The sequence below is a fragment of the Ranitomeya variabilis genome, chromosome 2, assembly GCF_051348905.1.
Source record: "Ranitomeya variabilis isolate aRanVar5 chromosome 2, aRanVar5.hap1, whole genome shotgun sequence".
Classification (NCBI taxonomy): domain Eukaryota; kingdom Metazoa; phylum Chordata; class Amphibia; order Anura; family Dendrobatidae; genus Ranitomeya; species Ranitomeya variabilis.
This window is the reverse complement of record NC_135233.1, coordinates 1,113,849,283-1,113,866,972: the sequence shown is the minus strand read 5'-3', so window position 1 is coordinate 1,113,866,972 and position 17,690 is coordinate 1,113,849,283. Positions and strand designations below refer to the sequence as shown.

Here is a 17,690-nt window from a genome sequence, read left to right as displayed (position 1 = left end):
ATCAAAGTTAATGGCTCCCTGTCGGACCCCCTCCATATTCAAAACAGTACAAGACAGGGGTGCCCTCTGTCACCCCTGTTGTATATACTAACCATGGAACACTTGGCCAATGCGATTCGCAATAATATATCAATCAAAGGGGAGCAGATCTCCTCAGAAGAACACAAGTTGGCTCTATTTGCTGACGATGTGCTTATGTATATCACCTCGCCTTTAACCACTATACCCAATATTTTATTGGAACTGCATCGCTTTGGCCAATTGAGCAATTTTAAAATTAACTCACACAAATCGGAAATGCTAAATCTTTCTTTATCCCCTGCATTAGTCTCTCAATTACGATCCTTCCCTTTTAAATGGCGCCCTGATTCCCTCAGATACTTGGGTATAGCTCTGACTGCCAAGACGTCACAGCTGTACGAAACTAACCATAAAATGACCCTCCGTAAAGCTGAGCTTGATCTGGAGCAATGGAATAAATTGCACTTGTCCTGGCTTGGTAGGATCAATACAATAAAAATGGATCTATTGCCACGTCTTCTCTACTTCTTTCAGACCATCCCTATGGTTCTGCCTGCTTCCTTCTTCTCCAGACTCAAATCAGCTATCACAAGATATATTTGGTCAGGCAATCACCCTCGCCTATCATACCAATTATTAAGCAGACCCAAACAAGAGGGAGGTCTGAGTCTGCCTAATTTCCTGCTCTATAACCATGCCTCCATCGGAACCTGCTTACTAGATTTATATCATAATAAATTTAAAAAAAAGTGGGTGGACTTGGAGACAGAGATTTCATTGGTCAATCCCAGAGTTAACACCTGGCGGGGGGGGGGGGGGTGCGCAGGGGTTCAGTGGGGGAGCCTTCCCTTTCTAACTAGAAATCTGATTCTTTTTGTCAAACGCAATAATCTAAAGCTCAATGTGTCATCTATACCAGGTCCCTTGACCCCGATCGCTGACAATCCGGATTTCCCTGCGGGCCTGGATAGAATCATATTCCTTCATAAGCATAGGGATAGCCATCCAATAGTTTATGATTACATTACCCCTTCATCTGTAAAGCCTTTGCACTCTCTCTTTGAGGGATCGGAAACACCGCCTGGGGTATGGCTACTTTATGAATAAATCAAAAGCTACGTTCTCGGGGTATCCAAACGGGTCAACCTATTCCGACCGCTTACTTCTTTTGAGTCGGCGTGTCTGGGTGAGGACCCTCCATCACACACAGTATCACTTTTGTATAAAATGTTCCAGGGGCACCAGATATCTACATTAGATCCTCCTGCTTTCTTTCAGAAATGGGAAATCGACTTGAATAAGCCGTTAATATCAGATGATAGGGATAGGAGTCTTCTCTATACACTTAGATCCTCACTGTGTGCGGACTATTAAGAGAGAGGTTATAGACTTTTGGCTCGGTGGTATAGATGCCCAGACAACATCCATTCTATGTTTCCAAATACCCCAGACATGTGCTGGAGATGTTGGGAGAAGGGATCGTACATACACATTTGGTGGTCTTGCCTATCCATTAAAGGTTTCTGGGAGGATGTTTTTAACCTTCACAATAAGCTATCTATGTACAAAGCCCAACCTACAATAGAGGTGGCCCTGCTATCTATTTGTGAGCTTTCCATAGCTAAATTTAAGAAAGGCCTCCTTAGAAATTTCTTGACAGTGGCGCGTAATTTAATACCTCGCTATTGGAAGCAGATGAATACCCCTTCAAGATCCGAGCTTGTAGTGGAACTGAACCACCTCTTTAGAATGGAGCAACTGGTTGGTCAGGACACCGGGACTTTGGACAAGGTTCTAAACATATGGGCCCCTTGGATAATGTTTAGGGAGACCGCGGGTCTGAATGTATGGCTCAGTGGAGTCTCTGACTCAAATCATTAATTTTTTCGGATAGGATCCCTTGGGTTGTGAATCAATATGCATTAACATCGACTCCAGGTTGAGTTGGATGGGACGGAGGAGACTGGTTCCCCCCCACCCTCCCCCCTCTTGTCTCTTCTTTTCTCTGTCTCTCCCCACTTTCTTCTCCTTGTCCGTTAATTGTTGTTTTGGTTATAAAGGTGTTAAGGCTATGTTTAGGAATTAATTTGGATAACTTACTCCGGTAATATATCTGAGCCTGGCTGTTAATTTGGGTTCCGGAGATATAGAACCACACTATGACTATGACTATAAACATATTCCATCACCATTGGATACAACCTAGTACATGGTTGAGGGGTGGGTGTCTTTGGGTGCCCGCTCTAGAATTAACGCACTGATCTATGGTTCTCTTTAAAGTGCTACTAGCATAACTCCTTTCTATAAGAAGACAACAGAGTCATGGTGTGGGAATATAGAGTAATGTTTATTACATTCTCTCTTGGTTACAGTGTTGATAATTCAAATGTCATTTCAAGTTGTATCCATTTGCTATTATCATACTCCAATGGTTTTTGTAAAAATGACTTCACTCAAACTTGATTTACACAAAAAGTACAACTCATCCCGCAAAAAATAAGCCCTCACATGGCCAAATTGACGGAAAAATAAAAAAAAGTTATGGCTCTGGGAAGGAGGGGAGCGAAAAACGAACACGGAAAAACGGAAAATCCCAAGGTCATGAAGGGGTTTAAAAGCCATTCTTGCTCGGAAACCCTCCAATGTAGATGAATTACAACGATTCTGCAAAGATGAGTGGCCATTCCTGCAGAGCAATGTAAAAGATTAATTGCCAGTTATCACAGACGCTTGATTGCAGTTGTTGGTGCTAAGGGTGGCCCAACCAGCTATTAGGTTTAGGGGCAAACAATTTTCACATCACTGTAATGCTTATTATTTTAATGGTAATGGGGCAAAAATTCAAATTAAGAATGGGCTTCCTTAGTGGTCAACCAATGTAATGTCTACACAACATTTTTAATAGAAAATAAAAAAAAAATGTATAAACTCTTTGTAAAACTTGGAAAAATGCTATAAATATATGTAAAAATGTTTCATATTAAACAGCTCCCCCCCTGTGTGCGACTTCTCTGATGACTATGAAGTTTGTCTTTGCTAATAAAGCATTTTCCACATTCGGAGCATGAGTACGGCTTCTCTACTGTGTAACTTCTCTGATGTTTCATCTGAAAGGATTCTTTTAAACAAACATTTTCCACACTCTGAACATGAATTTTCTTATGCCTGAGAAGACTTGATTCATATATAAAAGAGATCCCACATTCGCTACATGTAACTGGATTCTCTCCAGTGTGATCTTTTTGATGAGAACTTAGCAGGGCTTCAGTATTAAAACATTTTCCACATTCTGAGCATGAATATGGCTTTTCTTCTGTGTGCATTTTCATATGAGTCATAAGATTGAATTTACTTATAAAGAATTTTCCACATTCTGAACATGTATACGCATTTCCTGTGTGAATTCTCACATGTGCAGTAAGACTTGATTTACAGCTAAAAACTTTTTGACACTTTGAACATGAATACGGCTTCTCTCCTGTGTGAATAATCATATGAGCAATAATATTTGATTTTTCTTTAAAACATTTCCCACATTCTGAACATGAATACGGCTTCTCTCCTGTATGAATTTTCTCATGCTTAATAAGAGTTGATATTTGAGTAAAACTTTTCTGACATACTGAACATGAATACGGCTTCTCTCCTGTGTGAATTCTGTTATGTGTAACAAGATGGGATTTTTTAGTAAAACACTTTCCACATTCTGAACATGAAAATGGCCTTTCTCTTTTATGAATTCTCTGATGTCTAACAAGAAGAAGTTTGTCAGAAAAATATTTCCCACATTCTGAACATAACAATGGCATCTTAATTTTGTGTCTTTTCTCATGTAAAACCAGATTTGGTTTATCTTTCATGTGAACACGCTTATGCTTATTAAGATTTGATTTTCGTAAAAAATGTTTCCCACATTCTGAACAGGAATACGGCTTCTCTCCAGTGTGAATTTTCTCATGTTTAACAAGATATGATTTTAGAATAAAACATTTCCCACATTTTGAACATGCAAATGGCCTTTCTCTTCTATGAATTATCTGATGACTAACAAGAAGACGTTTGTCAGAAAAATATTTCCCACATTCTGAACATAAATACGGCATCTTAATGTTGTGTCTTTTCTCATGTAAAACCAGATTTGGTTTGTTTTTAAAACGCTTCCCACATTCGGAACATGAATAAAGCTTCTCTCTTGTGTGACTTCTCTTATATTTAACAAGATGTTCTCGATGTACATTAAGGGTAATGAGGTTTTCTCTTGAAGACTGACACATGATAACTTCTTCTTTTACTTTACACTCTAGAGATAACACAACATTTTCTCCAGGACGATCACTTGCACTTTCTGTTAGAAATAAAAACAGATTTCATTATTTTTTTAAATCACAACTTTAAACGTAAAGGCCCATCCATGTCCCACCTCTGATCTAGGATGGAGAATGTAGAAGAAATGTTAAGGAATTCAATGCACATTACGGGAAATCCCCCAATCACCGGGAAACAGAAGATGCAGAATCTGGAATCCTCCAATAGTTTCAGCTTCCCCAGTAACTGTGTTTGAGAAGTACTCAATCATCAGGGGTAGCACAAAGGAGACCCCGGGACTTCCAGACCACGTCCTACAGCAGACTTGCTGTTCTTCCATGATCATCAGTGCACATTCAGACACAGGCAAAATCATGTTACACCAATAACAATTACACTAACGATAATTACAGACACAAGTATGTACGGCCTGGGACAGCAGCGAGGCAATATTATATCTGACAGTCCCGACCATGGAAACAGCCATAAAGAAATGACTGAGGTCTTCTCTTACCTGGTGATACAAGAGGCCGGTGCTCCTCCACCACAACGTCCTTATATTGATCCCAGTGTCCTTCTACATAATCCCACTCCTCCATGGAGAAATAGAGAGCGACGTCCTGACACCTGAGAGCAACCTGACAACCAATGAGACCAACATCACCCAGAATCCTCCAGTGTATACTATATAATCTCCCAGCAGTCTCCTCTCATCACCCAGAATCCCCCAGTGTAATCTCCCAGCAGTCTCCTCTCCGCTCATCACCCAGAATCCCCCAGTGTCATCTCCCAGCAGTCACCTCTCCGGTCAGCAGCTCAGTGATCTTGTTGACCAGTTCTAGGACCTTCTTCTCAGGTGTCGGGGAGTGCAGGGGTTCTGTGATGGGGCTCTGGATCTTGCTCCGTCCTCCGGACATACAGGGGGTCACACGGTCACCGGACGTCTTCTTCACCACCGTGTGCTCCTGTGTACAGTGACAGACGCCGATCATCACAGATTCTATCCATCTTTTAAGTCCTGTTATATTAGTAGAGATCAGAGTGATCTCATGAGAGACTCTCACCTTTCCCTTTAACAAGTCGATTATCTCCAGGGCGAGGAGTAATATTCTTGCAGTCATGTTGCTTTCGTCCTGGTCGCTCCTCGTTGGGTCATTTTTCATCCTGACGTCCTGGTACTGATCCTTCTGTCCTTCCATGTACGCCCACTCCTCCATGGAGAAATAGACAGCGGCATCCTGACACCTGACAGGAACCTGACAAACATACAGTTAGGTGCAGAAATCATAGGCCACTGAGGAATCCTCGTGATTTCAGCTCTGCAAGTAGTTTGGATGTAAACGAAACAACTGAGATGTAATCGAAGTGGAGACTTTCAGGATAATTAACCCCTTAGTGACAGAGCCAATTTGCAGCTTAATGATCAGGCCAATTTTTACAATTCTGACCATTGTCACTTTATGAGGTTATAACTCCGGAACGCTTTAACGGATCCCAGTGATTCTGTGATTGTTTTTTAATGTCATATTGTACTTCATGATAGTCATTAAATTTCTTTGATATTACTTGCGTTTACTTATGAAAAAAACGGAAATATGTCGAAAATTTTGAAAATGTTGCAATTTTCAAACTTTTAATTTTTATCCCCCTAAATCAGAGCATCATATTGCACAAAATAGTTAATAAATAACATTTCCCACATGTCTACTTTACATCAGCACAATTCTGAAAACAATTTTCTTTTGTTAGGAAGTTATAAGGATTAAAAGTTGACCAGCGATTTCTAATTTTTCCAACAAAATTTACAAAACCATTTTTTTTTTTAGGGACCACCTCACATTTGAAGTGAGTTTTGGGTATTTTCTGTTATATTGACCCCCCAAAGTGACACTATTCTAAAAACTGCACCCTTCAAGGTGCTCAAAGCCACATTCAAGAAGTTTATTAATCCTTTACGTGCTTCACAGGAACTAAAGCAATGTGGAAGGAAAAAAATGAACATTTAACTTTTTTTCACAAACATTTTACTTCAGAACCCAATTTTTTTTTTCACTAGAGTAAAAAGAGAAAATGAACCACAAAATTTGTTGTGCAATTTCTCCTAAAAACGTCGATACCCCATATGTGGGGGTAAACTGTGAGTGCACGGCAGAGCTCGGAAGGGAAGGAGCGCCGTTTGACTTTTTAATCTCAAAATTGTGAGATGCCATGTCGGGTTTGAATATGTGCCTAAACAGCAGAAACCCCCCACAACTGACCCCATTTTGGATACTACACCCCACAAAGATTTTATCCAGGGGTATATTGAGCAATTTGAACCCACAGGTATGACACAGAATTTGATAACATTAGGTCGCCATATTGAAAAAGTTCGTTTTTTCACAAAAATCTTGTTTTAGACGTGAACTTCTCACTTTTGCTAGAGATTACACCAAAAAGTGGACCCCACAGTTTGTTACCCACTTTCTTATGAGTGCGGCAATATCCCATATGTAGTCAAAAAGTTCTGTTTGGACAAACAGCAGGCTCGGACAGGAAGGGGCACAATGTGACAAATTTGGCTTTATTTGAAATAGATTGTCATATTTGCAGAGCCTGTGTAGTTCAAGAGCAACAGAAATCCCCCATAAATGTCTTTTTTTATAAATTGTACCCTCTAATCTATCTAGGGAAGTAGTGAGTAGTGCGATATCACCATTTTTTACACAAGTTTGAAAATTTACAATTTTCATTTTTTTTCAGTCTGTTTATGATTCTTTTTTGTATGTTCTAAAGGAACACACCTCAAATTTATTGCACTAGTTTTTATGTGTTCATAAATATATCCAATATGGCACCAATGTGAGCCCTGGACACACAGCTGTGACTATAATAGATGGCACACCATTTGGTCTTTAGGGTAAAATTGAACGTTCCATGACCCATTCCAAGCTTCTGGAGACATTGAGCAAACAAGAAAATCCTTCCAGGAATTATTACTCACAGAGGGAGGCATGCAACGAAAACACATTGGCTGATTATAAAATTTGGTCTTGCTAACAAAACAGTTGTCCCGCATTTGTGTATATTGTAGCAGGAAGTATAAACCTTACTGTAATGAAGGGCAAAATGTGGAGGAAAATGCAGCCAACTATGTGGCAAAGCTGAGCTTGTTCCAAAGATGTGCGAACACCAGCAGGGCTAGAATGGAAGACACTTTCAGAGATTGATTCAGAAAAATACTGCACTCGTCAAGATGAAGCTTTATGCTTAATAGTGTAAATTTATTTGCAACAAGTGATTTGTAGTGACAAGCAAAATGTTTCGGCCAGTTTAGTGGCCTTGGTCACATAGTCGCGCTGTGCAGGGAACACGTGCTGTTATACCCCAAAGAGATGCATTGGAAGTATGGCCAGTCAATAAGGCATAACGCAACAGGCAACCGGTGGTGGTACAGCTGCCGGTGCTAACACTGCCGTGTCTGAGCATGTTACTTTATTTATCTGGGGCTTTATTTCGCCCCTGCCTACAACATAGCCCAAGTATCTCGCTTCCTCCATACCCAAGGCACACTTCTTCGTGTTTATAGAAAACCCTGCCTTCCGTAGAGCATCCAATACCGCATGGACCTTGCTCAGATGGCTTCCCCAATCCTGGCTCAAGATTACAATATCGTCTAGGTAGGCAGCTGCATACCTCTTGTGGGAAGCTAAGATCCAGTCCATGGCTCTCTGGAACGTTGCTGGAGCACCTTGCAACCCAAAAGGCATCCTTTTGTATCTGGTGTTGAGAACACAGTCTTTTCTTTGGCGCCCTGGGACATGGGAATTTGCCAATACCCTTCTGTGAGGTCAAGGTTAGCGACATACCGCGCTGGCCCTAGCCTAGCCTTTCAATTAATTCATCGACCTGGGGCATCGATCTTAGAAATCTTGTTCAGCTTCCGATAGTCATTGCAGAATCGCCATTCCCGATCTGGTTTTGGCACTAGGACTATTGGGATGGACCAGCCATTCTTGGATTCCTCGATGACTCCCAAGCTCAGCATTTGCTTCACCTCCCTGGAGATGCTTCGGGAATCCGGAATGGCTTTGAGTTGACCCAGACATGAGGCTCCATCAGGACTTCATGCTCTATGACCTTCGTACATCCTGGAACAGGTCTCTGTTGCGCTGTAGCAACTCTCAGCACTGCTGCTTCTGCAAGCGAGACAAGGTGTCTGCCACCTTAACATCTTCCGCACCGACATCAGACTTTACCATCAGAGAAGGAGCTTCCACGGGTTCTCTTTCCTGCCATGGCTTGATAAGGTTCACGTGGCATACCTGGTAGGGCTTCCCTGGTTGGTGGATTTTACCAACTTTCTCCACCACCTAACAGGGACCCTGCCACTTGGCCAGAAATTTGGTCTCCATCGTGGCTACCAGCACAAGTAATCGATCCCCTGAGTTGAACTGTCTTACCCTGGCTGGCCTATTATACACCCTGGACTGGGCTCCCTGGGCCTTGAGGAGCTGCTCCTTCACAATGGGCATCACGTTGGCAATCCTCTCTTGCATCTGGGTGACCTGTTCTACCATGCTTCTATAGAGGGTGGTTTCAGCATTCCAGGATTCATTTGCCACATCCAGGAGCCCTAGATGGTGCCATCCATAGAGCAGTTCAAATGGGGAACAGCTGGTGGAAGGTTGGGGAACTTCCCTGATGGAGAACAGGTACGGAAGCAGACAGTCCCAGTCTTGGCCGTCCTTCTCCACTGCTTTCTTCAGCATAGCCTTCAAGGTTTTGTTAGACCTCTCCACCAGTCCATCAGTCTGGGGATGGTACACTGAGGTTCTGAGCTGGGGGTTTTGCAGGGTCTTGCACAACTCCCTCATGACCTTCGACATGAAGGGGGTTCCTTGGTCCTTCTGTATCTCCTTCGGTAGCTTGGTTCTAGAGAAGATATGGATCAGCTCCTTAGAGATATGCAGCGCCCCAGGGTCCTGGTCGTTGCAGCAATATCATTTTCCTCTAGGGGAGAGTGGTGTTACGTTTGGAGGCAAAGAAGGACAACTAAATCCAGGTATCACAAACATGCAACACATTTCACACTCCAGGCTACCAGGGGGAGCTCTGCTCCTATTTATTAGGTCACTCCCCACACTTAGGTAAAACTGGTGACCTGTAGGGAAAGTTAGTTAGTTGCTGGCTGAGCTTCGCTCAGGTAGTTGGTCCCTGGCAGGGGTGGGATCCTGTCAGAGATCGAGAGAGAAGGATACAGAGGTGTTCATGCCCTCAGAGCTACAGCTCTCAGAAAGAGACATCGAAGAAGAACTGTATTGCAGCGAGCGTGCAAAGAAGTCGTAGCAAAGGAGTGGATACCAGAGGGGGGACCAGCCCTACACAGGCTGCCTCCTTCTGAGGCGCAGAACCCAAGTAGCCGGAACACCGAGGGAGCAACGATCCTTTATGCCTTGCTCCAGAGACCAGCAGGACAGCTAATTTCACGTTACCTGTCCGCCCTATACCCAGGAGGCAAGGTGGCACCCCTTAGAGGCTGGGGCATGAGAGTCCCTATAAACCGCCTCAAGCCACCGGTCATACGGGTTTGTCCTATCCTATCCGGGGGACAGAGAGAGACATAACACCGATAACATCTACAACAGTTGTGAGGACCTTATGAGAAGCTTAGCAGTAAAGGACTACAACACTGCAGCGCTAGAGGAAGGCTATTGATTTCCACCTGGACAAGGGGACTCTGGACTTGCCTCCAAACCAGCCTGACTCTGCCTGCCCTGTGGTCTGGTGCTCTGGACTGTGGTTGCTGATATCTTCAGTAAAGGTAAAGAGACTGCAACCTTGTGTCCTCGTTCTTCACTGCGCCTCTCACCATCCACCATCTACACACCGGTAAGCCCTGGGGATACACTTCACCTGTGGGAAAGTATACCATCTAGCTGCCATAACATCACCCCAGCGGACGCCTTAAGCAGCGCCGGTCACCCTGACCGAATACCACAGGTGGCGTCACGAACATTTCCCCTTTAAAGACCTTTCCCTTTTACACAGACATCCCAGGGCCACGGGCCGGGTCAGCCACAGTGACATCTCCCTGTGAGTCGCAGGACCCGGTACAGAGTACCCCTTGCCCTACATGGGGGCAATCCATCTTCATTTAGCAGAGGCACTTCTTAAGGGTACCGCCTCTGGGTACCGGGTAGCATAATCCAGGACCACCAGTATGTATTGATGTCCTCTTGCAGACTTTACCAGGGGTCCCACCAGGTCCATCGCTATCCACTCGAATGGCACCTCGATGATGGGCAATGGTACCAGAGGACTGTGGAAGTGAGCTATTGGGGAGGTCAGCTAGCAAGTGGGGCAAGAATAACAGTAGTTCAGGATTTCTCTGTAACACCCAGGCCAGTAAAATCTCGGCAGAATGCGCTCCTTGGTCTTATCTGCCCCCAGGTGACTACCCAACACATGGGAATTAGTAGGGAGATGGGAGAAAGCTCCACAAAAAAAAACAAAAGATAGTCAGCTCACCTGAATATCGGCTTTTCCACATCTGTTCTTGCACGGAAAAGTTGAGCACTCAGTCCACAGAAAAAATAAAAAAAATAAAAATCGATGAATCCAGCAGGAATATAATAAAATCAGTGAATTTCTTCATTCTTTAAAAAAAGGAAAGGGTTATATCCTATGGTACACCACTTGTAAATAAGTTATAATTTCTTACAGCATTATACACATATGGCGGTGTTCTTTTGGAACAATGCTGTCATATGTGTATAATGCTGTAAGAAATTATAACTTATTTACAAGTGGTGTACCATAGGATATAACTCTTTCCTTTTTTAAAAAAAATGAAATAAATTCACTGATTTTATTACATTCCTGCTGGATTCATCGATTTTTCTGTGGACAAAGTTCCACAAAGTCAACTATCACTGCAGCCCTCCACCAGTCGGGCCTTTATGGCAGAGTGACCCAACAAAAACCTCTCCTCAGTGCAAGACATATGAAAGCCCACGTAGAGTTTGCTAAAAAACACATGAAGGACTCCCAGACTATGAGAAATAAGATTCTCTGGTCTGATGAGATGAAGATAGACCTTTTTGGTGATAACTCTAAGCGGTATGTGTGGAGAAAACCAGGCACTGCTCATCACCTTCCCAATACAATCCCCACAGTGAAGCATGGTGGTGGCAGCATCATGCTATAGGGGTGTTTCTCAGCTGCAGGGACAGGACGACTGGTTGTCATTGAAGGAAACATGAATGCGGCCAATTACAGAGAGATCCTGGATGAAAACCTCTTCCAGAGTGCTCTGGACCTCAGATTTGGCCAAAGGTTCATCTTCCAACAAGACAATGATCGTAAGCACACAGCTAAAATAAAGGAGTGGCTTCAGAACAACTCTGTGACCATTCCTGACCAGCCCAGCCAGAGCCCTGACCTAAACCCAATGGAGCATGTCTGGAGAGACCTGAAAATGGCGTCCACCAACGTTCACCATCCAACCTGACGGAACTGGAGAGGATCTGCAAGGAAGAATGGCCGAGGACCCCCAATTCCAGGTGTGAAAAACTTGTTGCATTATTCCCAAGACGACTCATGGCTGTACTAGCTCAAAAGGTGCTTCTACTCAATACTGAGCCAAGGGGCTGAAGACTTATGACCATGGGATATTTCAGTTTTTCTTTAATAAATTTGCTAAAATTACTGCATTTCTGTTTTTGTTCAGTCAAGTTGGGGTGCAGAGTGTACATTAATGAGGAAAAATGAACTTTTATGAATTTATCAAACGGCTGCAATGAAACAAAGAGTGAACAATTTAAAGGGGTCTGTTTTGCTTTCAACGTTTTATTTATTAAGAAGCAATAGGTAAATGTCAGGAAATTGTAAAGCAAATGAAGCGATACAATTGGTAACAACATCCAGTTCACCTCAGTATTGTACATTAAAAAAAAAGGGAAGTAGACAAATCACCAATAAGATGGAGGTTACATGTAATCATTGCATCAATACTGCCTTACATGTACGATTCTTGGATTTTTTGATCAACAAAAGTTGGAACAATGTGTCTTTAATTTCAAATTTTACTGTTCCAAAGTAATTAAAGGCATTGGTGGGGAAACGGTATTGAGTTGATTAACTCGTATTTTACAGATGGGGGTACACGGCTATTGGTAGTACTAGGATATATCTCTTGTCTATAAGTGTGGTCTTAGGAAGAGAAGGATAAAGATTTTGCGGAATTCCCATAAGATATCCATGGACTCCAGACACGCAAGAAGGAGGAAAGGTTTTGCGTAGAGAGAGTGCTGCCAATTCTTCAATATGGCATAGTTGATCAATTTTAACCCCTTCATGACCCCAGCTTTTTTTGGTTTTGCGTTTTGATTTTCCACTCCCCTCCTTCCCAGAGCCATAACTTTTTTATTTTTCCATCAATATGGTGATGTGAGGGCTTGTTTATTGCGGGAAGAGTTGTACTTTTGAACGACACCATTGGTTTTACCATGTCGTGTACCCAAAAACAGGAAAAATATTCCAAGTGCGATGAAATTGCAAAACAAAAATAAAAAATGCAATCCCATACTTGTTTTTTGTTTGGCTTTTTTCCTAGGTTCACTAAATGCTAAAACTAACCTGCCATTATGATTCGCCAGGTCATTACGAGTTCACAGCCACCAAACATGTCTAGGTTCTTTTTTATCTAAGTGGTGAAAAACAATTCCAAACTTTGCTAAAAAAAAAAAAAATTGCGCCATTTTCCGATACCCGTAGCGTCTCCATTTTTCGTGATCTCGGGTTGGGTGAGGGCTTAGTTTTTGTGTGCCGAGCTGGCGTTTTTAATGATACCATTTTGGTGCAGATACGTTCTTTTGATCGCCTATTATTGCATTTTAATACAATGTCACGGCGACCAAAAAAAACTTAATTCTGGCATTTCAATTTCTTTTCTCGCTACGCCGTTTAGGGACCAGGTTAATCTTTTTTTATATTGATAGATTGGGCGATTATGAACGGCGATACCAAATATGTGTAGGGTTAGGGTGGCGCTCATAGAAATCTGGCATCAACAACCATAGCGGTCTCAAGGAGACCTCTGGTTGTCATGCCGACTCACTGTTGACCCCCGATCATGTGACGGCCCAATGGCCAGAAGCGCTTGTTAAATGTCGTTGTCAGCGTTTGACAGTGGCATTTAACGGATTAATAGGTGCGGGCGGATCGCGATTCCACCCGCGCCTATTGCGGGCACATCAGCTGTTGAAAACAGCTGACATGTCACGGCTTTGAGGTGGGCGCACCGCTTGAGCCCACCTCACAGCGGGGGTTCTGACGTTGGACATACTATCCCCTCCGAGGTCAGGAAGGGGTTAAGAATCAGTTGATTTTTACTTGGAATATTAGATGTGCGCCATAAATGGAGGTATAAGAAGCTGGTCTGCTGTTATAATGAATTGTTCAAGTTTTGATAGATATTTTTTATCTGGAACCAGCAGGAAATTTAGAAAAATATGTTCAGGAGTTGGAACTAACTGTGTGTAATACTTCAGTCAAAGTTTGGGACACAATATCCCCAAATTCTTGTACAATCTGACAGGACCACCAAACGTGTAGTTATGAAGCCCTATCTCTTCCGCGTCTCCAGCACACAACTGAGGTGGAAGGGAACCATTTATATGTTTGGAGAGGAGTCGTGTACCAATGGGTAATTATTTGTAGCTGTTTTCTTGGGCCTTAACACATTGTGAAGGGCCATATGAAAACTTGTGTATGTGTTGAATTTGGAGTTCAGTAAGAATCGCCCAAGTCCTTTCAGCAAGAATGCTCTTTTCGGAGAGGCATCTCTATTATTATAAAGGGTAGAGAATACTTTTTTTTGGAGTTTTGGTCTGCGAGCATATGGCTTCCTGAATGGTGAGCGGTCTTATGGGGTCTCCATTGGACATGATTTGGCGTATTGTCCTCTTTAGAGACTCATAGTGGATGAAAGTGTAGTTGGACATTGTAGGAAACACCTTCAACTCTTGGAAGGATATGAAAGTGCCTTCATCATATAAATTGTCTATTAAAGGTGATGTATCAGTGGTCACGGATTCCTCTGAGTTTAGGGCCATAATATCCGATACTCGAGATAGTGGAGAGGGGGTCGGGGATAGGTAGGGTGCTATGGATCTCCACCATTTAACTGCTGTGCGAGTGAACAGATGGTGGAACGTAGTCTTATGTGCTGGAGCGGGTGGAGAGGATAATTGATCGCAATTGTATGGGAGACATACGTTCTTCTATGGAGAGCCAGGGTTTCTCCTTTGGTTTCCTGACCCACTCGATGGTTCTTGATAATATGGCGGCAAGGTAATAGTTATGAATATTAGGGGCTCCCATACCGCCATGCTTCTTCGGGAATGACAGTGTGTGAATTAAGCTGTGGACAGTGCATATTCCAAATGTAGTTAAAAAAAAAAAAAGGAAGAGTTGAGCTGGGTTAAGAATGATTAAGGTAAAGGTAACGTAACAGGTAGCATCTGGACTAGGTAGATGAGTTTGGGCAGAAGAATACTTCTAATTAGGTTTTTTCTGCTCATCAAAGAAAGATATGGGGCCCTCCTTTTTATTGTATGATCTACGATTAAAGTAAGGAGCAGTTTGCAGTTTAGATTGAATAGCTCCTTATAAGACGTACTGATCTTAATGCCTAGAGACTTTACATATTTACCTGGCCAATGGAAAGGGAACGGAGATTTAAGGCATTCTAAAGTGCTAGTAGGTATGTTTATTCCAATGGCTTCAGATTTGGATAAGTTTATTTTGAAATTAGATAGAGAGCCATATTTCTCCAATATATGGGGGTGTCATTGTAGCTAGAAGGTCTTCGGCAAAGGCCATAGTTTTATGGTGAATGTCTTGTATGTTTACGCCCATTATGTCTTGGCATGCATTAATGGATTTATTCAGGGGTTCCATCACCATTATAAATAACCGTGGCGACAGGGGGCAGCCATATCTTGTTCCATTACCTATAGCAAATGACTTAGTGGGGGAGTTATCAAGTTTAATTTTGGCCAAGGGATGAGAGTACATCTGCAATATAGCAGCTGTCAGTAGAGGGGAAAATGAAAAGAATTAAGGAGTTTCTTGTAGAAAGGTCCAGTCCACTCTGTCAAATGCTTTCTCTGCATCAGTGCCTAGAAGCACCAATGGGAGATTGTGGTGGATATTGTATCAAGTGAAGGTCTCGCCAAGCATTCTCCTTACCCTCTCTTCCCTTAATGAAGCCGGTCTCAGCCGGTGATATCAAATCTGGCAAGAGATCCGCAATGCGTTTTGCAAGCATACTAGCATAAGTTTTAAGGTCTACGTTTAGTAGGGAAATCGGTCTGCAACTACCACTGCAGTACTCCGGGTCTTTGCCTTCCTTATGTACAACAAGAGAGATGTGGGCTTCCAAAGTTTGAGGGGGGACAGGGTTGCCTTGGAGCACTTCATTATTCATTTTTAGAAAATGTGGTTCAAGAGTCTTGGAAAAAGTCCTATAGTATACAATGGGGAGGCAATCAGGCCCGGGAGCTTTTCCCTTAGGACTTTGGTTAGTGCAATTGGAGGCCCTGGACAGGTAAGCATCTCTGCCTGTGTACTGGTGTTTTTTTGTCTAGAATAATGGAGATTTTTCCTCTTATGGTGTTTTTTTTTTTTCTTCCCTTAGGACTTTGCCAAAGGGGATCGGACCTCACCCAAGGTGAATGGTTTATAGAGATTCATTTGCTGCTCTACTGTGAGTTTAGGTAGTTTAAGGCTATGTGCACATGTTGCAGCATTTTTTCCTCGCGGAAATGCTATAAATCCGCACTGGATTATTAAAGCAATGTTAATCAATGGCATTCCTGAATTGGTGTGCACATGCTGCGGAAATTTCCATCCTTATTCTCAGTGTTTTATTTTCCGCAGCATGTCAATTCTTTTTGTGGATCTGCAGTGTTTCTGCACCCATTGACTTCCATTGAGTCAGTCAAATTCACAGCAAAACCGAATGTGTAAAAAGTAGGGTTGAGCGAAACGGGTCGGCAATTTTCCGAAGTCGCCGACTTTTGGCAAAGTCGGGTTTCATGAAACCCGACCCAACCCCTGTGTGGGGTCGGCCATGAAGTCGGCGATCTTCTGAATCTGGAATCGGAATTCCGATACCGATTCCCGATATGTTTAAGATATCGGGAATTGGTATCGGACTTCAGATTTAAGTGTAAAATAAAGAATTAAAATAAAAAATATCGCCATACTTACCCTCTGACGGGCCCTGGTACTAACCGGGAACCTTCCTTCCTTAGAATCAGCCTTCCAGGGCCTTGCGGTGACGTCGCGGCTTGTGATTGGTCGCGCGGCCCCCATGTGACCGCTCGCGCGACCAATCACAAGCCGCGACGTCACCGAAGGCCCTAGAAGGGCTGATTCTTAGGAAGGAAGGCTGTCGGAAAGAAGCAGGGCGTGTCCGAGGGTGAGTATATACCTAATAGGAATATACTCACCCTCGGCTTTGTTCCGGCAGCCTTCCTTCCTAAGAATCAGCCCTTCCAGGGCCTTCGGTGACGTCACGGAGACGTCGCGGCTTGTGATTGGTCGCGCGAGCGGTCACATGGGGGCCGCGCGACCAATCACAAGCCGCGACGTCACCGCAGGTCTTGGAAGGCTGATTCTAAGGAAGGAAGGTTCCCGGTTAGTACCAGGGCCCGTCAGAGTGTAAGTATAGCGATATTTTTTTATTTTAATTCTTTATTTTACACTTAAATATGGATCCCAGGGCCTGAAGGAGAGTTTCCGCTCCTTCAGACCCTGGGAACCATTGGAAACCCAATGCACTGCATTGGGTTTCGAGTTTCGGCCGACCCCGACTTTTTTATAGGATCGGCCGATTTCACTCGACCCGACTTTTGAAAAAGTCGGGTTTCGTGAAACCCGACCCGATCCTATAAAAGTAAAGGTCGCTCAACCCTAGTAAAAAGGTTTGCAGATTTGCTGCGGATGTGCTGGCAAAATCTCTGCACACAGTTTAAAAAAAAAGAAAGAAAGAAAAAAAGAAAAAAAGTAAAATTACATACATATTCACATAAAAATAAAAAGCCGGATTACTTACCGGTAATGCTCTTCTAGTGAGTCCATGACAGCACCCACTGGAGAGAGGGATCCGCCCCATAGGAACACGAAACCGACAGAAAACAAAAGGGGGCGGTCCGCCTCACCTCAGTTGGATTTCAGAGTACCAGGAGAACCGCCAAGTATTAGGCAAAATATTATTTTATGTTTAAGCTTATTTACTCTATATTTAAGAAGAAAGTACCCTATTAGTAGGTGCTGTATTAATTTCAGGGAGGGACGTGACTGGGTGCTCTCGT

At 43.1% G+C, this 17,690-nt stretch overlaps 1 protein-coding gene across 1 annotated transcript in view; it reads right to left on the bottom strand.

Annotated features, from left to right (window-relative positions):
• Window positions 1–2,323: 2,323 nt before the first annotated feature.
• LOC143808890 (uncharacterized) overlaps window positions 2,324–17,690 on the bottom strand; it is a 65,905-nt gene continuing 50,538 nt past the window's right edge. Inside the window, exons 4-7 of the mRNA XM_077292067.1 lie at window positions 5,391–5,582; window positions 5,127–5,291; window positions 4,841–4,964; window positions 2,324–4,366 (exon numbers count right to left, since the gene is read on the bottom strand). Coding sequence (XP_077148182.1) covers window positions 2,997–4,366; window positions 4,841–4,964; window positions 5,127–5,291; window positions 5,391–5,582 — 1,851 coding nt within the window. The 3' untranslated portion in view covers window positions 2,324–2,996. The remainder of the gene's footprint in view (window positions 4,367–4,840; window positions 4,965–5,126; window positions 5,292–5,390; window positions 5,583–17,690) is intronic.